Genomic DNA, 24309 nt, shown 5'->3' with positions numbered 1-24309 from the left:
AAGATTTTCAAAAATTCAACAGCTGGCCACTGTATCTCCTTCCTGTTCGAGAAGTGCTTGACTTTCTTGGAGACAGAGATGAATTTGTACAGACGAGATGTTCAATAACCTATATTGCACAATTAAGTTGAAAAATGTTAGCATATTCCTACTTTAAGAAAACCTAGATGTAAAATATGAATTTATACTATAAATCCATGTGACAGAGATGATTAAATATTATGTTTACTACATTGTAAAAACTAGAAGGTGTATAAATTTTTATTTTTATTTTTTTTTAAAAATGTTTATTTATTTTTGACAGAGAGAGAGAGAGAGAGACAGAGCATGAGCGGGAGAGGGGCAGAGAGAGAGGGAGACACAGAATCCAAAGCAGGCTCCAGGCTCCGAGCTGTCAGCACAGAGCCCGACGCGGGGCTCGAACTCACAGACCGCGAGATCGTGACCTGAGCCGAAGTCGGATGCTCAACCGACTGAGCCACCCACCCAGGCGCTCCGAAGGTGTATAAATTTTTAAGAGCTGACTTTACTGCTTGTTGAAAGTCAGAAATGTAGATTAAATACTGCTGAAATGATAGCATAATCAATGGGGGCACACACACACACTAGTTGCATTTGCTTTTATGGAAAGATAAAATCTCCTTGAGTTTCACATTATAAATAAAAATTTTATTTTAATTAAATTTTATTTAAAGCTTTTTTTGGTTATTCAAATAGAAAAGTAGTCTTTAATTACTGTTAAACAAAAAATGGGAAGTGAGGTAATTCATCTTTTGACAATAATCTTTCCCTCCAACAGTGTCATCTTCTTTGAAAGTCAAGGTAATTTCCTGTAAAGAAGGCTTTTAATAAATTACAAATACGTAGTAGATTCTTGTCCATCTACTTCCTAACTACTTAATGCACTGTTGCATAGCAACAATTTTGTTTTCCTGCTTCTTCTTTGTTGGCAGTGTGAGAGTCTGAAATCTGCACTGGCTTGGTCGAGCTCGGGAATCTTTCTGGTACCAGGGGTGCAGGTATCCATTGTAGAAATCAGTAGCTGTTAGCATTTTCTTGAACATCACTGATCGAACACCAATCCAACCGTCCTAAAGAGCAAAAGACAGTGACTAGACAGTGGTGGCAAAACTCTTACATTTTAGTTTATAGAACTTTTATCATGAGAACAAACAAACCTACAAATCTTACCAAATGCCTAGCTGCAGACAGCACTGTACTAAGTAACATACACGTTTCTTTGACTGCATTTATTACTGAGTGATAACAAATGTACAGACCTGAATAAATTAAACCTATTTAAACATAAAGGAAGCAGAATAAAGATGTTATATTTGCATGGTACTTTACAGTTTTTAGAGTATGTCCATATATCTTACTATGACTGGTCATCAAAAATAGAACTGCTCTAAAAGGCAGATCCACTATCATCCCCAGAGGGAATTGATTTTAGAAGAGAAAACCGATGCTCAGAGGTGAGTGATTTGTCCGACGTGACATAACTGGTGGCACTCAAACTCACATGTTCAGACAACCCCATCTTCTATGAGAGTAAACTGCAGATTTGCAATACAGATATATAAAGACCCAGACAAGGACAGCAAACATGTGCACCCTACATTGTTCGAGAATAAGTTGAAGAAAGATGAAGAGAGGTTGATGTGGAAGCTCTGTATCTATAGTCTATGTAGGTCAGATCACTCTACCACTCTTTCATTCATTCATTAATAAGTTTATTATTTATTTATGTTTACTTATTTTGAGAGAGAGCAAGCGAGCGCACAAGTGGGGGAGGGAAGAAAGGGGGAGAGAGAGAACCCCAAGCAGGTTCTGTGCTGTCAGGGCACAGCCCAATGTGGGTCTTGAACTCATAAGCTGTGAGATATGACCTGAGCTGAAACCAAGAGTTGGACACTTAACCAACTGAGCCACCCAGGCGCTCTTATCACACATTTCAAACACAACCTCTTGAGCATGAAACATTGCACATAAACACCATGAAGGAAAATACCAGGAGATGGAAAAAATGTGCAACAGCTCTCAGGCCACTGTCATTAAATAATAATGGTTCTAGGGGCGCCTGGGTGGCGCAGTCGGTTAAGCGTCCGACTTCAGCCAGGTCACGATCTCGCGGTCCGTGAGTTCGAGCCCCGCGTCAGGCTCTGGGCTGATGGCTTGGAGCCTGGAGCCTGTTTCTGATTCTGTGTCTCCCTCTCTCTCTGCCCCTCCCCCATTCATGCTCTGTCTCTCTCTGTCCCAAAAATAAATAAAAACGTTGAAAAAAAAAATTAAAAAAAAAAATAATTAAAAAAAATAATAATGGTTCTAAAGTCATTTTATGTTGTTTTATTTCATTTTTTAATGTTTATTTTTGAGAGAGAGAGAGACTGTGAGCAGGGGAAGGGCAGAGAGAGAGAGAAGACACAGAATCCAAAGTAAGCTTCAGGCTCTGAGCTGTGAGCTGTCTGCACAGAGCCCGATGCATGGCTCAAACTCACCAACAGTGAGATCATGACCTGAGCCGAAGTCAGATGCTCAACTGACTGAGCCACCCAGGTGCCCCTCAAGTCATTTTAAATAGTTAAGAAATCCTCTCTTTAACCACTGTTGAACACTAAAAGCAAGTAGGATACCAGCACTGTGGTAGTTCAGCTACATACTTTCATATGTCTGTCTTCTGTGATCATCATATTAGCAAGACAACTTGCTAGTTAAACAAGACTTGTTTGTTTTTTTTTAAGTTTGTTTGTTTGTTTGTTTGTTTAGAGAGAAAAAGAGAGAGAGAGAGAGAAAACAGGGGAGGGACAGAGAGGATCCCAAGCAGGCTCTGTGCCATCAGCATGGGGCTCAAACTCATGGGCTGTGAGATCATGACCTGAGCCAAAATCAAGAGTTAGTTGCTTAACCAACTGATCCACCCAGGTGCCCCAAGACTTGTTAGTGTTTTGTTTTTTAATTTTTTTAATGTTTTATTTATTTTTGAGACAGAGAGAGACAGAGCATGAACAGGGGAGGGTCAGAGAGAGAGGGAGACACAGAATCCAAAGCAGGCTCCAGGCTCTGAGCTGTCAGCACAGAGCCCAATGCGAGGCTCGAACTCACGGACCGTAAGATCATGACCTGAGCCGAAGTTGGACGCTCAACCGACTGAGCCACCCTGGCGCCCCAAGACTTGTTAGTTTTAACAAGATCTTGTTAATTACAATGGATTAGTGAGAATATACAAATTTCTTTTAAGAAAGCACTAAGGTTACTGAATCTTCTTTGAGTAATAATGCTTTGGTAAAACGTCACTTTAAAAAAATTATACTAGAGGGGCGCCTGGGTGGCGCAGTCGGTTAAGCGTCCGACTTCAGCCAGGTCACGATCTCGCGGTCCGTGAGTTCGAGCCCCGCGTCAGGCTCTGGGCTGATGGCTCGGAGCCTGGAGCCTGTTTCCGATTCTGTGTCTCCCTCTCTCTCTGCCCCTCCCCCATTCATGCTCTGTCTCTCTCTGTCCCAAAAATAAATAAAAAATGTTGAAAAAAAAAAAAAAAAAAAAAAAAAAAAAAAAAAAAAAAAAATTATACTAGAGATTCAACTATTTCTTAAGAAAATTAAACTGCCCAGATTGAGGGGCGCCTGGGTGGCTCAGTCGGTTGAGCGTCCGACTTCGACTCAGGTCATGATCTCACGGTCTGTGAGTTCGAGCCCCGCGTCGGGCTCTGTGCCGACAGCTCAGAGCCTGGAGCCTGTTTCAGATTCTGTGTCTCCCTCTCTCTCTGACCGTCCCCCGTTCATGCTCTGTCTCAAAAAACTAAATAAATATTAAAAAAAAAACAAAAACTGCCCAGATTGAGACAATGTTCAATCTGATGGATAAATAGTTGAGTAAAATCTTAACTAAAAATGATTAAACTCAGTAAAACAAGTATAGTTTAAAACTAAAAGAAAAATGTACCTTGCAACAAACCAGCAGTATTTGTGACTGTTTGTGATATATTACTGATCCTGGAATAACAGGTTGTCCTGTTAATTTTGGATCTAAAGAATGGGGGGAAAAGGATATTAGAATAAATAATTATTATAACTAACTTCATGGCGCTTCTGAAAAATCAAACAAACATCCTGGGAGGCAGTACTAATACTGGAGAGGGCATACCTGCTGATGTCCTGACTTTGTAATCCAAACTTGCAATGGAGCCATAATGCTGTGTGTATCTCAAACTCAAAGGGAAGCTTTCAGTATGCATAGGAACTTATGAGTCCTTCACCCAGTCTCCCAAGATTAACTAAAAATGCTGAATTTAGAAATTTTGACCATTTGGGGGAAATAACTATCTACCAGTGGAGAGGTATACAGGAAGCTTAGGATCTAAGCTGACCCTTCTATCCATGACCAAACAAGTCTTAGATTCCTGGGGAACTCTGACTCCTTCTGTGCTGGGCCAGCTCCCTCTGTGACTCACACTCCTTCAGTCCACCACATCTGGAGGCACTGATGGGCTTTAGAATGAACAGACTGTGTCATGAAATGCTACACCCTGGTCTAGGATTCTCACTAAGATTTTCATTATGATATTCACCAGAATGAAACTGACCAAATCATTTTGCACTCCCTGAAAACCTTAGTATAAAGAATCAGAGCTTAAAATAGGATAGTAACACTGCTTTGCCTACTTCCCACATTCTTATAATGACTGAATGAAAAAATACATGTGAATGGACACTGCAAAGAGCAAGACAATAAATGAATATAAAATATAATTATTGAACTGGCACAAACTAAAAGAACTCTTATTTTTAGTAACTGTAACCTGTGGTAAAAAAGACACATTTTCAAATGGACTATAGTGAAAACATTTTCCACATCAGCTATTCAAAAGTTAGTACCAGTGAGGATTGAACTATTAACTTCTACCAGTTCCAGAAGTTTAATGGCATTATCCATCCAGAGTGTCTGCAACGGAATCTGCAAAGAAAATTAAAGAAGGTATAATAAAAGAATACACTTAACCCCCAAACCCTTTTCAACTACTGTTTTGTATTATTATGGTCTGACTTCTCTCCCAATTACAGAGGAATTGGGAGCGAAGTCTCTAAACCTTACAAAACAGAACACAGGTGTGGCCTTCTACATAAGTCTCCAAGATTGTAAGACCTTAAAACACTCTTTTAAAATCAATGTTTGGGCCGCCTGGGTGGCTCAGTCGGTTGAGCGTCTGAATTTGGCTCAGGTCATGATCTCACGGTTCGTGAGTTTGAGCCCCGTGTCGGACTCTGTGCTGACAGCTCAGACCCTGGAGCCTGCTTCGGATTCTGTGTCTCCCTCTCTTTCTGCTCCTCCCCTGCTCATGCTCTGTCTCTATCAAAAATAAATAAACATTTAAAAAAAATTTTTAAATAAACAAATAAAATAAATAAATAAAAATCAACAGGGGTGCCTGGGTGGCTCAGTTGGTTAAGCGACCAACTTTGGATTTCAGCTCAGGTCATGATCTCCATGCTGGCAGTGTATACTTGGGATTCTCTCTCTCTCTCTCTCTCTCTCTCTCTGCCCCTTTCCAGCTTGCTCTAAGTCAATAAATAAACTTAAAAAAAAATCAGTGTTTATATCTTTATTAACATTTCTAATGTAAGGGGCACCTGGGTGGTTCAGTTGGTTAAGCGGCTGACTTCGACTCAGGTCATGATCTCATAGTTCATGGATTCAAGCCCCATGTCAGGCTGTGTGCTGATAGCTCGGAGCCTGAAGCCTGCTTCGGATTCTGCATCTCCCTCTCTCTCTGCCCCACCCCTGCTCACGCTCTGTCTCTCTCTCAAAAATAAACATTAAAAAAACCCAAAACATTTCTAATGTAAGATTTATGTTCATTATAAAAAATGCATTACCACAATTACATTAAAAAAACTTAGTATTCTGTACTCCCATCCCTAGAAGTAACCACTGTTAACAATTTGATGTGTATAACCTTGTAGTTTTTTCTACAAATATTACAAAAATCTAGAGCGTACTGTTTTTCAAAGGGACTTCTTTGCTTAACAATAAGCGTGGGCAACTTTCATCAGTGCATGCGTGTCTATTTCAGTCTTTATCTGCTGTACTTGTACAATATTCCATTTTATGACTATGCCATAATTTATGCAACCAAAACCTTTATGATGGACATTTCAATTACTTTCCATTTCTTATTACTATTAATATTTTTTTCCCAGTGTGTAGACTTTGAATCTTGGGTACAGTAATTTTTTCCTATGTGTAACTTTTTTTAGTTTTTTGTAGTAATATTAGCCAATCTTTTCTCTCATGACTCCAGTGGTTCATGTCAAACTTAAAAGTGCTATCCCACACTTTAAGATTACTAATATTGTAAAATTATTCAACTGTGTTTTTCCCCCAGTTCTTTGTGGCTTTACTCTTTTATATTTAAATGCTTGATCCATCTACATTTTATGTTGACTTTGAAAGGCAGGATTTGAGGGCTTCCTCCTCTAATGGCTAACCAGTTCAGTTGTCCCAACCCTATTTACTGGACAATCCATCTCACCTTTCCCCACAGTGTGAAATGCCACTTTTGATTTTAGACTCATAAAAATTAACACATACCAGGACACAAGTTCTCTCAAATTTCTGAAGTAAATAAATTGATTTTCAGGCTGTAGTTCAATCCTCCATTTCATAGATGAGGAAAGTGAGGCCCAGAGAATGCAGCTATATTCCCAAGTTTAGACACAGTTAGTTAGGAGAGCCAAGCACCGGAATCTGTGTTTTCTCATTCTCAGCTCAATGCTCTTTTTATGAGATTCCCTAAAGAGGACAATTTAATTTTCAGAAGAATTAGGTTGTTGCAAAGATTTGAACACTGCATCAAAGAATTAAATACATTTGATTCATAGGTGTTCATGATCTTCAATGTGACATGTCTTGGTACAATATCCTCTTCTTTTTTTTTTAATTTTTTTAAAATTTTTAAACATTTTTTAAGTAGGCTTCATGCCAATTTGGGTCTTGAACTCACGACCCTCATTTCGATATCTGAGCTGAGATAAACAGTCGGACACTTAACCGACTGAGCCACCCAAGGCACCCCAGTACAATATCCTCTTCTCAAATTTGCTGACTTATTTTCTTTCACCCACTTCCAGTAAGAGTTATGAAACAATTTTCATGTAACTTTTTTCTTTCAAAGAAATCAAAATATTTTTGAAACATGCTGACTAAAAAAAGGTTTATGTTTACTGAGAGTTATAAACATGCAAGACATATAGTTCTTCTTCAGAATATATTCTTCTTGCTCTTGAGGAGGGTAAAGATCATCTTCACCTTATCATCACAGCATTACAGAAAGCAAAGGGATGGTAAGAATATAGTCATTTCAGTATCCACCATCATTACTGTCAAAATCATATGTTTGCACGGATTTAATTCACAAGGTTTATCTCCTTTGATCTTGGCAGCTGTGGACATGGTCATTAACCCCATTTTAGAGGTAAAAAAGCAGAAACCCAGAAAGGAGTTTTGCTCTTGGTTAGTAAATGGGAGCTCTAGGAATCAAATTTTACCTCCTGGCTCCTAGGTTCTTATTCTGTTATAGCACAAGCTTGTTCTCAGTAGACAGAAAAGGTGAATTATACAAGATAAGGATCATTATATAGTAATGTAACTGCGTTTAATATTTTAAGGAACTATCAAACTACTTTCCGTAGCACCTGCACCCATTTACATTCCCACCAACAATGTATGACGGTTCCCAATTTCTCCCTATCCATGTCAACACTTGTTATTGTTTTTTTAATTATAGCAATCCTAGTGGGTATGAAGTGGTATCTCTGTACAGTTTTGATTTGTATTTTTGTGGCAACTAACGAAAATCATCACTTTTTCATGTTGTTAGTGGCCATTTATAGATCTTCTTGGAAGAAATATCTATTCAGATGCTTGGCCCATTTTCTAATGACGGATGTTTTGTCTTTTTGTTGTGGAGTTGTATAAGATCTTTATATATTCTGGATACTAGACAATTATCAGATATGTGATTTGCCAATATTTTCTTCCACTCTGTAAGCTGTCTTTTCATTTTCTTGATAGTGTTCTTTGAAGCCCCAATAGGTTTTAATTTTAAAATCCAATTTCTGGGACGCCTGGGTGGCTCAGTCGGTTGAGCGTCCAACTTCAGCTCAGGACATGATCTCACAGTCTGTGGGTTCGGGCCCCGCGTCAGGCTCTGTGCTGACAGCTCGGAGCCTGGAGCCTGCTTCCAATCCTGTGTCTCCCTCTCTCTCTGCCCCTCCCCCAGTCTCACTTTGTCTCAGTCTCTCAAAAATAAATAAATATAAAAAAAATGCAATTTCTCTATTTTTAGTTTGGTTACTTAAGCTTTAGGCAACATATTTAAGAACCATTGCCTAATTCAAGATCATGAAGATTTATCCCTAGGTTTTCTTCCAAGAGTCTTATCATTTCAGCTCTTATATTTAGGTCTCTGATCCATTTGGAGTTCGTTTTTATACATGGTGTGAGGTAGGAATCCAAATTTGTTTGAGTGTGGATATCCAGTTGTCCAAGCACCATGTGTTAAAAAGACTATTCTTTCCCGGGGTGCCTGGGTGGCTCAGTCAGTTAAGTGTCTGACTCTTGGTTTTGGCTCAGGTCATGATCTCAACTTTGAGCCACGTTGGGCTCTGCACTGACAGCACAGAGCCTACTTGGGATTCTCTCTCTTCCTCTCTCTCTCTGACCCTCCCCTGCTCATACTTTCCATCTAAAAAAATAAACTTAAAAAAAAAAGACTATTCTTTTCCCATCAAATTATGGTGGTACCCTTATCAAAAATCGATTGACCACAAATGTGAAGGTTTATTTCTGGGCTCTCAATTCTATCCCATTGAGAAACAGGTCTATTCTTATATCAGTACCCAACTGTCTTCATTAGTGAAGCTTTGTAGTAAGTTCTGAAATTAGGAACGGTGAGTTCTTTAATCTTGTCCTTCTTTTTCAAGATTTTTTGGCTATTCTGGGTCTCTTGGGATCCCATATGAATTTTACGATAAGCATGTCAACTTCTGCAAAGACGTCAACTGGGATTTTTATAGGAATTGTGTTGAGTCTGTGGATCAATTGGGGAATAGTGCCATCTTAACAATATTCTTCCAACCCATGAACAACAAGGTCTCTCCATTTACTTAGGTCTTCTTTACTGCTTATTAGCTCTAAAAGTTTCTTTTGGATTCTTTGATTCTGTACATAGAGCTTTAGTTATTCCTTTCCAGTCTGATTCTGTACTGTTTCTTTTTTCTTGCCTGATAGCCTTAGCTATAACCTCCAGTAGAATGTTGAAGAGAAGTGGTGAGAGTGGACATTTTTGTTTCATTCCTGATCTTACGGGGAAAGCTTTCAGGCCTTCACCATTAAATATGTTAGCTGTGGGTTTTTGTCAGGTTGAGGAAGTTCCCTTCTATTCTTAGTTTGTTGAACATTTTTATCCTGAAATGGTGTTGGATTTTGTCAAATGCTTTTTCTGCCTCTGTTGAGTAAATTATATGCTCTTTATTCTATTAATATGGTACGTTAATAGATTGATTTTTGTATGTTGATTCAATCTTGCATTCCTTAGATAAATCCCACTTGATCATGGAATATAATCCTTTTTTATACATTGTTTGATTTGGTTTGGTAATTCTGCTGAGGATTTTTGCTGCTATATTCATAAGGTGGTTTTCTTTTCTTGTAAAGTCTATATTGTAAAGCCTATTTTATTGTGAAGTCTATTCTTGTGAAGCCGCTATATTCACGTGGCTTTCTTTTCTTGTGAGGTCTTTATCTTGTTTAGTCTTCCTTAGGGTTTGTACTAGCTGCTCCCTCTGTCTGAAATGCTCTTTTCCTGAACTTGGCATGACTGGCTCCTTATTGTCTTTCAGATCTAAACTTAAATTTCAGTTCAGAGATTCCTTCCCCATCTACCAAATCTAAAATAACCTCCAGTTAATCTATCACATTATCCTATTTTAATTTTCATCAAAAAATTTATCACACTGATATTTTTCTTATTTGCTTGTTTCCATCTTCTCACATCATTTGTATTTCTAGTACCTAGAACAATGCCTGACACATAATAGGCTCTCAAAAAATATTTTGTTTAATGAATGCACGAATATGTGAATAATAGCAGATAACATTTAATGAGTACCTACTCTTTGCCAGAAACTATACTAGATGCTTCTTATACATTATATCAGCCCTAATTTTCAGATGAACAAACTAAAGCTCAGAAGCTAAATAACTTTCCCAAGTCTACCAAACTAGGAAGTGGCAGAGACAAGAGGGAACCCAGCTCTGTCTGGCTCTAAAGTCCATGTTCCTTTCCCTACGTCATTCTGCTGCAATGGGGAAAGTACAAGGTTTACAGTGAGACAGATCTGGTTCAAAACCTGACTCTCACTAACTAAAAATGTGACCTTGTGCAACATCATTCAATAACCATCCATTCTCTACTTCAAGCCTCAATTTCATCAACTTAAAATCAGATAATACCCACAATGTGCGATTGTGATCTTCACTGAAGAACTTGGCATGCTAGAGATATTCAGTGACAGCTCTCCTTTTTAACCAACATTAATAACAGGTGGTCCATTAAAAATCCCACACTTGTTAGGCCTGGAGTTCAAACAACACAAGAGGCTATCAAAATGAAGGGGAAAAAAACCAGTAAATTTGTCAAAGAACTGAGAATTTAACTCAGGCATTTTATTTATTTATTTTTATTTATTTATTTTTTAAAGTTTATTCTCATTTATTTTGAGAGCGAGAGAGAGGGAGAGAGAGAGAATCCCAAGCAGGCTCTGCACTGTGCAGAGCCCGACATGGGGCTCAAACCCACAAACCACGAGATCATGACCTGAGCTGAAATCAAGAGTCAGACGCTTAACCTACTGAACCACCCAGGCGTCCCTCAGGCATTTTAATAAGTATTTATTTTTAGTTTTTAAAAAAGATTTTAAGTAATCTCTACACCCTCAACGTGGGGCTTGAACTTAACAGCCTCGAGACTGAGAGTCACATCCTCCACTAACTGAGGCAGCCCGGCACCCCAGGTATTTTAGTAAGTATTTAATAAATACTGTAAGTACAAATAAAGAATTATGTAATAAATAAGTAATTTAAAGTTACAACTCCATTTGGTATACTATCTGTAGAAATTGAGTATTTAAGAATTCTGTTGTAAAAAATTGGCTACAGGCAGAAAGACGTACTGGAAAAAGCAATAGATTAGGAATGAGATTTATATTATTTAGTGATGGGGCACCCATCATTCCCCTCATCCATGAAATGGGTAATAAAACTTGGTTATGGGAAACTGCAATATATATATATTCAAAAGTGCTTTGTAATTCTAAGGCCCATATAAAAACTTAAAGGAATGACATTCTGATACATGCTACAACATTGATGAACCTTGAAGACATTATGCAAAGTGAAACAAGCCAGACAGGACAAATATCGTATGATACCATTTATATGAGGTACCTAGAATAAGCAAATTCTAAGAGACAGAAAGCAGGACAGTGGTTACCAGAGACTGTGGGAAGGGAAGATGGGGGAATCAGTGTTCAGTGGGTACAGAGTTTCAGTATGGGATGATGAACAAGTTCTGGAGATGGACAGTGGCAATGGTTTGCACAATGAAATGAATGTACTTAATGCTACTGATTTATACACTTAAAAATTGCTGAAATGGTAAATTTATGTTGTATTTGACCAAAAATTTTTTTTAAAGTTTTAAAAATAAAATGAATTTCAGGATTCTTAGGTTTGAGATTCAGTCCTAAATAAAAATATTTACACACACACACACACACACACACACACACACACACACACAAAGACAATTAAGTAAAACTGCAATCTGACTTCCAACTTACTATATTTCCAATGGCACGATAAAGTCTGAATATTTGCTCTGAAGTTTGCTCCTCCCATTTTATACAGCTGGTACCAGCAGAAATCTTAGGGGCTGAAAGATAAAGCCAACAGCAAGAATAAATATCAGGTTCCATGGCCATGAATTGGTAACATTGATGCTGAATAATAGATATAAGAGAACTTGTATTATTTTCTCAACTTTTGAATATGTTTGAAATTTTCCATAATATGAAGTAAAAATAAACAAATTAACTATGCAAATACTATGAAAAATGGGTGAATTTCTTTATAACCTGGGTGTAGAAAAAGCCCTCCTAAGAATGACTCAAAATCCAGAAGCAATTAAAGAATGATAAATATGACTACATAAAAATAAGCTTTTACTAAAAACAACCTTTTGTAAGATGGAGAGGTCATAAATTAAGTGAAAAAACAAACTGAAAGTATAATTTTTATCACAACACTTTAGATTTATAATATAAGTTATATGCTAATCTATATATATATATATATATGTAATATTATAATAACATATCTAGGAGTACTTTATATCATATAGATTTATTTAAATCTATTACATAGAGGCACCTGGGTGGCTCAGTCAGTTAAGTGAAGTCTGACTTCGGCTCAGGTCATGCTCTCACAGTTCCTGAGTTCAAGCCCCTTATCAGGCTTTGTGCTGATGGTTCAGAGCCTGGAGCCTGCTTCAGATTCTGTGTCTCCCTCACTCTCTGGCCCTCCCCTGCTTGCGCTCTGTCTCTCTCTCAAAAATAAACAAACATTAAAGAAAAATTTTTAAAAATCTATTATATAAAGTACTCCTAAAAGCTGAGAAGACCAAAAATGTGATAGAAAAATGGGCAAAAGATATAATGTTCTTTCCCAGAAAAAAGAAATGCAATTAGTCCTTAAACATATAAAAAGATCCTCAACCTCACTCATAGAAGTAACGTAAACTAAAACTACTCCAAGATGCAATTTCTCATCTATTTGGTTAGGAAGTAAAATATGCTCCAAGTTATCTACAATGGGATTATTTGAAATAGCAAAAGCTTGGAAACACCCAAAGTGCCCATCAATAGGGGTTCTGTTAAATAATTTATGATCTATCCACACAAGTAAGAACTATGCTGCCATAAAAAGGAACAAGGTGGGGCGCCTGGGTGGCTCAGTCAGTTAACCATCTGACTTCAGCTCAGGTCATGATCTCACAGTTTGTGGGTTAGAGCCCCACATGAGGCTCTGTGCTGACAGCTCAGAGCCTGGAACCTGCTTCAGATCCTGTGTCTCCCTCTCTCTCTCTACCCCTACCCTCTCACTCTCTGTCTCTCTCTCAAAAATAAATAAACATTAAAAAAAATTAAAAAAAAAAAAGGAACAAGGAAAATCTCTTCTTACTGATAGGAAAGGGTTTCCAGGGTACACTGTTAAGTTAAAAAAAACCCAAAGGTACAAAAGAGTGTATATTTTATGCCACCTTTTGTGAAAGAAAAAAAGGAAAAATCAATAAAAAATATGTGGTTTTGCTTATTTTGATAAAAGGAAACAACTGGAAGGCTAAATCAGAAACTCATTTAGTTACTTATAGAGGGAGGGAAACCGGAAGGAGGAACTAGGGATGGAAGTGAAACTCCTCTGAGTATAATTCCTCAAATGGCTTAAATTTTTTAATCACAGAGATGTTTTATGTGATTCAAAAAATCAAATTTAATCATAAAGAGGAAAAAAAGCAACTCTGAAAATTAAAAACAAACTGAAGCAAATAAATTTAACTATATATCAAACTAGATAACAAAACCACATGGAAAAAATAATCATCTCCAGTAAGTTTTGAACACGGTACTCTGACTGCACACGCTTAGCAGTCTATGGACAAAAAAAACTGCAGAGAAATCTGAAATATTACTCAGTAGTTTTACTGTTTATAGTAATACTGGTGTCGTAATTTTGAAACTATTTTATGCCTAGCAATTAAATAAATAGGTCAGTGTTAATTTTTGAAAGTATTAACAGTTTAAAAGAAAATATAAGAAAAGCCCTGAAATTAAAATTTAAATCAGTAACAGTATGAACTCAAGTATTATTTAAAAAATATAATGCCTCAGGATGCCTGGGTGGCTTAGTTAAGTGTCTGACTTTGGTTCAGGTCATGATCTTGCTGTTCAGAGTTCAAGCCCCGTGTCAGGCTCTGTGCTGACAGCTCAGAGCCTGGAGCCTATTTTCAGATTCTGTGTCTCCCTCTCTCTCTCTGCCCCTCCCCTGTTCACACGTGCGTGCGCGCTCTCTCTCTCTCTCTCAAAAATAAACATTAAAAAAATATATATATAATGCCTCACCTTGTCTATTGACACCTTAACCTGGAAGACACAGTTGCACCAGACTGTTTCTAAATATCACCTCCTGCTAAAATGAACAACGCTGAGAATTCACAAAGTGAGCCTGGGACATCTTAGAAAAAGAAAGCAAGGAAACACTCAAAAACTACCTGGGGTTGTCAAAGGATACAGAACCAGGGGTACCTGGGTGGCTCAGTCGGTTAAGCATCCGACTTTGGCTCAGGTCATGATCCAGAGTTCGAGCCCTGTGTCCGGCTCTGTGCTGACAGCTCAGAGCCTGGAGCCTGCTTCAGATTCTGTGTTTTCCCCCTCTCTCTTTCTGCCCCTCCCCTACTCACACTGTCCTCTGTCTCTCCCAAAAGTAAATAAACATTAAAAACATTTTTTTTATTAATAAAAACAAAATAAAGGATACAGGACCCAACTTTAAGGGGCTCCCACTGGCCAAATTTGGGATGACTTGAGCAGTATAAAGAATTATAAATGCAACTAACTGTAAAGCACAATAAATGAAAATTCATGAGTCATATAATAATTTAAAAATCTCATTTGCTACCATAATTGAAGGTGATTATGGCACCCACTTCTTACTCTAAAAATTGGTAGTTACAGAAAGAATCAAGCATTGATCCTACCATTTTTGGATGAACTAAAATTCATCTTCAATTAATGATGAAAAGCTCTTCTTTACAGAATAATGTCAAGTATTAAAGGTAAAAGGAATTGGAAAATCACCATTTTTGCAATCCCTAATGAAATAAATCATTTAACAAAGAAGCATCAACCCATGCCAAAATTATTATGTGAAAGGTTGGTAGAGAACAGGATGTTTGCATGGTGCCAAAGCATTACCCCCCAGATTACCTACCCCTGCAAAAGCGGAAATAAATCTTTGTACTGGACTCAACCAAGTGATCCAACTTAACCTCACCAGCCTCGATACAACCCTGGTATTATGGCTCACTGATGTGACATCCAAAGACTGGAGTAGACTGGAGTAGACAGAGGCAACACTTCTCTGAGTATACCCTTTTAAACAGTTTTGACTTTTGAATCACGTAAATGTTTTACATGTTCAAGAAACAAATCATAAAAATAAAAAGCAATCCTTAAAATTAAAAACAAACTGAAACAAATATCATTGGAACACAATATCATCTATGAAATACCCTTTCCAAAAACTTCAAGCCTGAGTCTAATCAAGCCTTTAAAACTTCCAATTCACAAGAAATCTAAGGGCTAGAAAAACAAGTTAAAACAACACCGGAAGGAAAGACAACTAGCCTGGTCTCTTCAAAAAGTCAATGACATGGAAGGAAAAAATTTGTGGAGAAATTACTCTAGATTAAGGAGACATAACAACTAATTACAATTAGATGTTAGTTTGAAAAAAATATATGGCTAAAAAATAAGTTTTTAGACAATTAGCAACATTTAAATATGCACTGGATATTAGATGCTATTAGGGAACTGTTCATTTCTCTTAAGAGATGCATGCTGAAGTATTTAGGGATGACAGGTTATGATGAATACTTCCAAAAGATTAAGCAGAAATCTAAAAATATGTACTAAATAGGGGTGTCTGGGTGGCTCAGTTGGTTAAGCGTCAGACTTCAGCTCAGGTCATAACCTCTTGGTTCATGAGTTTGAGCCCCATGTCAGGCTCTGTGCTGACAGCTCAGAGCCTGCTCCTGCTTCAGATTCTGTGTCTTCCTCTCTCTCTGCCCCTCCCCCACCCACACAGTCTCTCTCTCTCTCTCTCTCAAAAATAAAAAACATTAAAAAAAGATTTAAAAAAAATATATGTACTAAATACACACACACACACACAGAAAAAAAATGTGGCCAAACATTAATAATTGTTGACTCTGGATAAAACAGGTATTCACCATCTTTTAACTTCACTCTGTTTGGTACTTTTCCATATAAAGAAGTGGGAAAAAATTTCTACACCTTCATGAGGCTACAAGGGTAAGAGGGGAAGGGAGACCATACCAACCATTCTTTGGAAAGGGACATACAAGTGGGCACTAAATCTTTAGTCAAAATTAAGAGAAATGTGCAAGTGAGGAAGTCAGGACGTTCAGGTGCTATCAAGACAGACAAAACCTCATGGAGGAGGGAAGGGTCTCCGCAGTCCTTGCTCACCATGTGTCACTCCCTCAGTTGGCTGCTGCCTTCCATTGCTCAAACTCTCAGGCAAATTTTTCAAAACTGAAATAAGCTTAAAAAAAAAGAGAGAGAGCAACACATTCAAGATGAGAACAAAAACAGAAATACATTATAATTCAGTACCATGACACTATCAAACATTTTGAAGGAGCTGTGTGGCAGGGCAGGGCAGTAAACTGGCTTAAGCTGTGATGACACGTGTCTACTCAATGGAGTTTGAGTGTGGATGTTGCTCTCTGCAGGGTATGGGGCAATGTTATGCTTTTAGAGAACGCTGAGCTTTGCCTGGCTATGCAAGCTCTGGTGTCAGGACAGCATGTGCTCCAGAATCCACACTCTGACCCTGAGGGAGGGAAGGGAGTGGAGCCTCAAAGAAGGAGAATGTACTCTGGAGTCACACAGTTCTGGGTTCAAATCCCAATTCCACCACCTACTAGCATGTATTGTGGAAAAGTTATTTGAGAAGTTTATTGGGAAGGTAAAATAATAATAATAATAATAATAATGTCTACAGAGTTTCTAGAATAGTCCTGGCACATGAGCCAGTGCTCGATAAATGAGAGCCACTATTACAAAAACACTTCTGAGGCGAGTGCCTAGATTAGAAAGCACCATCTAGATGGGGGAAAACTGTCCTCTATAGAAAATTAACTAGTTCATGTGAAAATCATTAATTTGGTCACTAAGCATTCACTCAGACCTACTGTATGCAGATTCAAGCTACACAAAGCGGAAGAGCTCGTGTATAGCCAGGGGGTCCACAGAGCTCCAGTGTGTGTGGAGGCGATGGCGGCCGCACAGGCACAGAAGTGGGAGAAGTGCCCAGTCACCGAGTGAATGGCCGCTGGCCAGTCTGACGGGGGCACCAGGTGATTCTATGAGACTGAGGGTGAGACTGGCAAGAAGAGTCTAAAGGCCTCTGAAACGCGGTGTGGTGGACCACAGAAACACATGCATTTCATTTGAGAGCCTTTATTAAGCACCTACTCGATAAATTTCTCAAAGACTTACATGAGAAATGCCAACCTAAATTTTAGAAAGCCAGGGATAGAAATCACTTAAAAGAAAACAGCTGCAAATTTCACATCATGGAAGTGTTCCTTTCATCATTAACATTTAGGAGACCTACTGAATGAGTAGAAAGCAGTGGGATATGGGAGAACTGTACCATGTTGGCACCCAGTCTTGACAGCACTGCCTCCAGTTCCTTTGCGGTGCTCTTAGGTGGCACAGGAACCGTTTCCTGTTTGAGAATTGGGCCTACGTCAAACCTATAGAAAAGCAAAAGCAAATGATAACATTACTATTTTTTAAGATCAACGTGTTTGTCTACATGAGTGTTTACACATCACAAGAATAGTTTAACCCTGGCTGTGAATTTCACTGTTAGCCATTAGCCAAAGAGAAAGGTCAGTCTGAAATAAGTAAAATCTTGCCTGTATTTAGATCTTAAATCTATTTTTTCCCAAAGGAAATAAGTATGAAGCTGCACATTAGGGATTTAATTGCAGTTACAAATAATTCCACCTTGGTGCTCCTCGGTGGCTCAGCCTGTTAAGCATCCATCTTTGGCTCAGGTCATGATCTCATGGTTCATGGGTTTGAGCCCCGCTTCCAGCTCTGTGCTAACAGCTCAGAGCCTAGAGCCTGCTTTGGATTCTTTGTCTCCCTCTCTCTCTGTCCCTCCCCTGCTCACACGCTGTCTCTCTCTCAAAAATAAAAAATAAAAAACATTAAAAATAATAATTATACCTTTAGCAATAAATAGTATTTAAAAAGTTTCTATTTATACAATGAAGGCATAGAGCAAAAAATTGATTTTCCAAGGAAGTACAATTAAATTCATAATGATTTCTTCCTGTAATTCCTTTCTCAAAAGACAAGAGTTTTGCCTGGATTATAATCACTGGTGATTATAAGTAGGCACAAGTGTATTTGCATTCCCATAGTCTTACATTTTTACATCTAGCTCTGTAAATACTGGCTATCAACTTTTATTAGAAATATGCTTTATTTTAAATATTTAACTTTGTGGTTGTTAATTATAGTTCCAATTTAATTTCAATTTAATTTCTATTCTATAAGCTTTAATAAAATTCTTACTATGAAAAATTACAAACATCCATAAAACTAGAGTGAATAGTCACCTGATCCCCAAATAACATCACCCAGATTTTAGAATCATCGAAGTTTTGCAACTTGTTTCACATGTTCCTCCCTTTTTCTGAAGTTAGTTAAAGCAAATCCCAGATATACAGCTGTTCTTGTGAACCTGTGAATTATTTTCTATGGGGACATTAGGTGATAACAGATAGCAACTTAATATAATCCTGTTTCTTAAACCACAGTATGATTTTAAAAAAATTAAATGTTTAAGACAGTTATATTACACATTGGCATGCAATATAGTCTTATTTCAGGTTCCAAAAATTTTTGACCACAGAAACCTAGGCTAACAGAACTGAGATTTGTAACAACTAACATACAAAAATCCACCTCTCATTTACACATCTTTTAAAGAAATCCACTTGTTAATGGTATAATTTATTTCAATCAACAAGCCACACATTTCACAAGGGCTTTAAAGAGATACTTCATAATACAAAACCACATATAGTTTGTGTTAGAAACCAGGAAAAGGCAGAAAGGGAAGGCACTCTGGAGTTAAGAGGAATTAGCACCATCCATTCATCTACTTCCATGTCCCTTCCAAACAGACTGACAACAACATTGAAAATTACAAAGTCTAGAGAAAAGAAAATATCTTCTACCTTTTAGGTCTAATTTGCATAATTGTCACTCCAGTAACTGTGTCTCCATGAAGCACGGTATGGATTATAGGCGCTGGACCACGCCACCTCGGGAGGCAACTGGGATGGACATTCAATATGCCACTGAGTCAGAAAAAGGCAGAAATTAGTGTGCAAATGGGCTTTACCATTTAGTTCCTGCTACCTAAACAAATATGCTACTTTTTATCATTATACTTCCCTAGAAAGTTTGAAAAACAAAGTTAAATCTAGTCTTATACCTGAGGTGCCTGGGTGGCTCAGCTGGTTAAGCACCTTACTCTCAATTTCAGTTCAGGTCATGATCTCACGGTTGGTGAGTTTGAGCCCTGCTCTGACAGTACAGAGCCTGCTTGGGATTCTGTGTCTCCTCTCTCTCTGCCCTTTCCCTGCTCGTGTGTTCTCTCTTTCTCAAAAATAAATAAAAGAAAATCTAGTCTTATATCATCAGTAAAGGAAGCCAGAGATTAAGTTTACTTTATTACCATAAAAGGCCAATGAAACTCAATTAAAAACAGAACAAGAACAAACTCACTGTTCCAAAGGTGTTCCACAATAATCTGTGATGTCTGGGAGTTCTTAAAGATTTTACTTTTTAAGTAATCTCTATGCCCAACATGGGGCTTGAACTTAAAACCCCAAGATCAAGAATCACATACTCCACTGACTGAGCCAGCCAGGCGCCCCTTGGAGTTTTTAAATAAAAGCAAAAAATACCTTTTATACTGTATGAGAAGAACTACTCAAACCCTACTGTGCATCTCATGGACAATGTGAATGTTTATAGTTTAGTCACAAAATTACCCTTGTTTCACTTAGTTTGCATATAGAATGCCTAAAACAAGCTTCTTGAATCCCCATCCAATGATGTATTTTTTTTTACCCTAACACACGTATTGCCCATAGATGAGCAACTTAAATCATTTACTAAGTAAGCTATCTTAGTTTAATGATGTCTCCACCGCAGGAATATGCACTTGGGAGTGTATGTCTAAGAGATAAGAGTCTTATATTCAAAGCTCTGTTCAGACCAGTCTCATTGATCCAACAAATATTTACTGAGCACAGTTCATGTGCTGGCATTGTTCTAAGTGCTGGGATACAAGCAACACTGAACCAAAGGAGAAGAAATTCTGCCCTCAGGGAGCTTATGCACAAAGGGTGGGAGATAAACAACAAAAAGTGCAAAAAGTCTGCCAGATGGTTCTAAGGGCTGTGGGGAAAAATAAAGCAGAGGAGTAGGAGTATTAGGTAGGAGACTACAATTTTAACAGGAGTCACAGAAAATTTTACCAGTAAGATGTGAAGAGGTGAGGGAATAAGACATGCAAACATATTCCAGGCAGAGGTAATAAGTACAGAGATTTTGAAGAAGGTAAATGCTGGGCAAGTTCAAGAACAGCAGAGAAGCCAGTGTAGTGTGGCTGGAGTGGAGTGAACCTGAGGAATAACACTAAGACAGCAAGGAGGGGACCAAACCCAATAGGTAGGCCCATATAAGGACTCTGACCTCTTCTGAGATGGGAAAACACCAGAGAATTTTGAGCAGAATGACATGATCAAACTTCTGCTTTAAAAGGATCATTTTGGGGGCGCCTGGGTGGCTCAGTCGGTTAAGCGTCCGACTTCAGCTCAGGTCACGATCTCGCGGTCTGTGAGTTCGAGCCCCTCGACAGAGTTCAGTCTGTCGGTGCTGACAGCTCGGAGCCTGGAGCCTGTTTCAGATTCTGTGTCTCCCTCTCTCTCTGACCCTCCCCTGTTCATGCTCTCTCTCTGTCTCAAAAATAAATAAATGTTAAAAAAAAAAAATTAAAAAATAAAATAAAAGGATCATTTTGGGGCACCTAGGTGGCTCAGTCAGTCAGTGTCTGACTCTTGAGTTTGGCTCAGGTCATGATGACTTCACAGTTGTGAGACTGAGCCCCAAGCTGGGCTCTGCGATGGGCGTGGAGCCTGCTTAAGATTCTCTCTCTCTCCCTCTGCCTCTCCCCGGCCTGGCTGCTGGGTTGGTAAAAGATTGAGAAGGCCAAGGACAGGAATAGACACCAGTTAGGGGGCTACTGGTTAGGGGGCAGAATGACAGTGAGAACAGCAGTAAAAGTGTTGAGAGAGCCAGTCAGATTCTAGATAGAATTTGAAGGCAGAGCCAATAGAATTTGCTGATGGACTGGATGTGTGGGGTGAGATAAGCAATAAGAATGACTGAAAGGTTTTGAGTCTCAACAACTAGAAGGGTGGAGTTGCCATTTGCTGAGATGAAGATGTAGGGAGAAGCAGGTTTGGGGCACAAGTTCAGGAATGCAGTTTAGGACATCTTCTGTGTAAGGTGCCTATCAGACACCCAAGCAGAACTGTGGAGGAGGCAGTGTGCATCAGCGGCCTGGAATTCAGGGAGAAATCTGAACTGGAGGGACAAATTTGGGAGCCGTCAGCATATACGTGGAGTTTATTTTATTATTCTTGGTAACGTTTATCTATTTTTGAGAGAGAGAGAGAAGACGCAAGGAGGGGAGAGGCACAGAGAGGGGGGTAGAGGATTGGAACCAGGCTGTGTGCTGACAGGAGCAGAGCCCGATGGGGGGCTCGAACTCATGAGCTGTGAGATCATGACCTGAGCTGAAATCAGAAGCTCAACCCACTGAACCACCCAGGTGTCCCCATAAAAAAGGAATTTAAGTGAGGGTGAGTGAGAGCCCATAGATCAAGAGCATCATATGTTCGTGACACCAACACAATTTTTTTTACCTTAAAATACTAAAGACAGCAGAACTAGAATTCAAGTCATTGCACTTTAAACACCAGGCCCATATGCAAAGACCAAGTCCTCTATACTTTATTTCCTTTAAAAAAAACTTACTAGGGAAATTTAAGAATAAGAGCCTCACTCAAAAGTCGGCCAAATGAAGCTACCACTCCAACGTCATATTCTCCAGATCCCACATCTGGCCACTCATACACGGGAAGCTGAGATTGGACAGCATATTGCTTCACTGGCAGTCCTTTTGGTGATGGGGAGGGCACTGTGACCACCTCCAATTTTTCAATTAACTCTTCCTCTTTGTTTTCCCTACGTTGGAAAGATTGGAAGAAAATGTTAAGACAATGACTCAAAGCTAAACTACCTCCCATACTTCCACAGTACTTTTGTGGTTAAATTCACAAAACATTTAAGGGTAAGTGATTAAAACTAGTACAACTGACTGAGTTTTTATTTTGTATTTAATTTTAATTATTTTTAAAGAGCCACATGTGGCTAGTGGCTACTGTTTGGATGCCATGACTCTAGAAATTTCCTGTGCATACAGAAACACATACAGTACATTTTACACAACTAGGATATTATATATATTGTTGTGCATTTTGTTTTTTTCCTCTTAACACTATATATACCATTTTATGAGTCTTTTTAAAAAGTGGGTTAAATATACACTTGCTTGTATATCTGTCGAACATTTCTAAAATAAAGAACTGGAAACAGTAGCTGTCTGTGAAGAGAGGAACTGGGAAGTGACAGAGGCAGAAGGAACTGACTTTTCACTGTATATCCTTTGAACCTTTTGAATTTTGTATCACAACCATGTGCTAGTCAAACAATAAATACTTTACACACACACACACCCCCATGGGCATCATTTCATAGCAGTACATTTAGTACTACTACTTTCTTTTTACTTGCTGTGTAGTATTCCAGTACCCGGGGGTGGGGTTAATTAATTTAGCAGGTATCGCATCAGGTATGGAGAAGTAATAAGGAAATGAGTATATAGCGACAAAGCACAAGAATAATGGAGTTGCCAAGTGAAACATCAGCAGAAAGGTCAGCACACAAGCAGTGAGATTCTGGAGGCACTTTGGGGAAAGCAGCATGTGGAGAGTACATCAGGGGGGGTATGCAAAGGGACCATGTATGAAGGGAGTGTTTCTGGGTGCCAGGGCAGAGCACTGGAGGGAGGGATATGATACGAGGGGATTGACGGGGGAGTCAATAGGAGGGCTGCTGTGTAGAATCTGCAGGGAAGACTTGGAGAAGGCAGAAATGAGTGTTGGGGACACATCAGGAAAAAACGGAGTGGGGAAATAACAAACGGAAGTTGGGAGAAAGAAGGCAGAGCAGTATATTTGGGTAGAGCCACTACCATATACCATATGGACTTTCAGAACAGGGTGGATCTCAATTTTTTCCCCTGTAAATAAGATTTGTTAAATTTCAGAAATACTAAATGTATACCTAAGAGTTCTGATTTGTAAATTTATTCAGTTGAAAGTAGTTCGGTTGTGGACTATGTCCTCATTTTGGCTCCAGAAAACCGAGTCCCGTTGCATACAAGGAGATGGGGGGCAGGGAAGTGAGACATGGGTATGCCTGTGACCGGCAAGAAGCCCAAAGGATTGGAGGGTACAAATTAGATGAAGAGGAGGCAGAAGGAGTAAGTGGAAAGGGGAGGACTTTGAAGTCAGACCCTGTTTCAAGGCCGAACCAGCTCATTTGATGACCTTGGGCAATCTCCTAACCTCTCCGAGCTCCGGTTTCCTTACACACAAATTGGGCAAGGGGGTGGTGGATGAGGTATGCAAAACGACTAGCGCGGGCTTGGCCCCTTGAAGCGCCCGGTAGCGCTAGGAGAACGGATGAAGCCGGGAGCCGGAGTGTAGACCGGAGGGACCAGACGGGAAGGGTGCACCTTCCGGGCGCCCGGAGACGCCAAGATCTGGGCCCAGACCCTTCCGGCGTCGCTGCTATCCCTGACGAGGAGTCCAAGCCCTCGGAGCTGGCGCAGTGGCTCGGCAGCAGCGCCTTCGGCAGCCGGGCCCCCCAAGCCCCAGCCCCGGTACCTGGCGGCGTGCAGCGCCCGCAACGCCTCTCGGGCAAACTGGTCCGTACCGAAGAAGAGCACCCGCCAGGGCGGCTTCTCGCGGACTCGGACGCCCCGGCCGTCTTCCCCGCCAGGGGACGCACCAAGCCCGGCCAGCGTTCGCCACTGGGGGGTCGGCCTTGCGTCCGGACCACTACCAGCCGGCCGAGAACCCCAGCAACGCCGCACCAGCACCCTCATAGCCTCTGAAGGAAGCCTACCCTGCGCAGGCGCGTCGGAATGGGAGTCGTGCGCGTGCTA

At 39.5% G+C, this 24309-nt stretch overlaps 1 protein-coding gene across 1 annotated transcript; it reads right to left on the bottom strand.

Moving 5' to 3' along the window:
• Nucleotides 1–647: 647 nt before the first annotated feature.
• Nucleotides 648–24309, bottom strand: MTFMT (mitochondrial methionyl-tRNA formyltransferase). The gene is made up of 9 exons (XM_058737382.1): nucleotides 24029–24309; nucleotides 22053–22262; nucleotides 19178–19300; nucleotides 17575–17677; nucleotides 16383–16458; nucleotides 11898–11989; nucleotides 4872–4950; nucleotides 3940–4022; nucleotides 648–1091 (listed from the first exon to the last, which is right to left on the bottom strand). The coding sequence occupies exons 1-9, from the start codon at nucleotides 24247–24249 to the stop codon at nucleotides 894–896; spliced, it is 1185 nt and encodes a 394-aa protein (XP_058593365.1). The 5' UTR covers nucleotides 24250–24309; the 3' UTR covers nucleotides 648–893.

The sequence above is a fragment of the Neofelis nebulosa genome, chromosome 7 (genome assembly GCF_028018385.1).
Source record: "Neofelis nebulosa isolate mNeoNeb1 chromosome 7, mNeoNeb1.pri, whole genome shotgun sequence".
Lineage (NCBI taxonomy): Eukaryota > Metazoa > Chordata > Mammalia > Carnivora > Felidae > Neofelis > Neofelis nebulosa.
The sequence above is the reverse complement of the archived record's forward strand: the minus strand, read 5'-3'. Positions and strand labels throughout refer to the sequence as shown.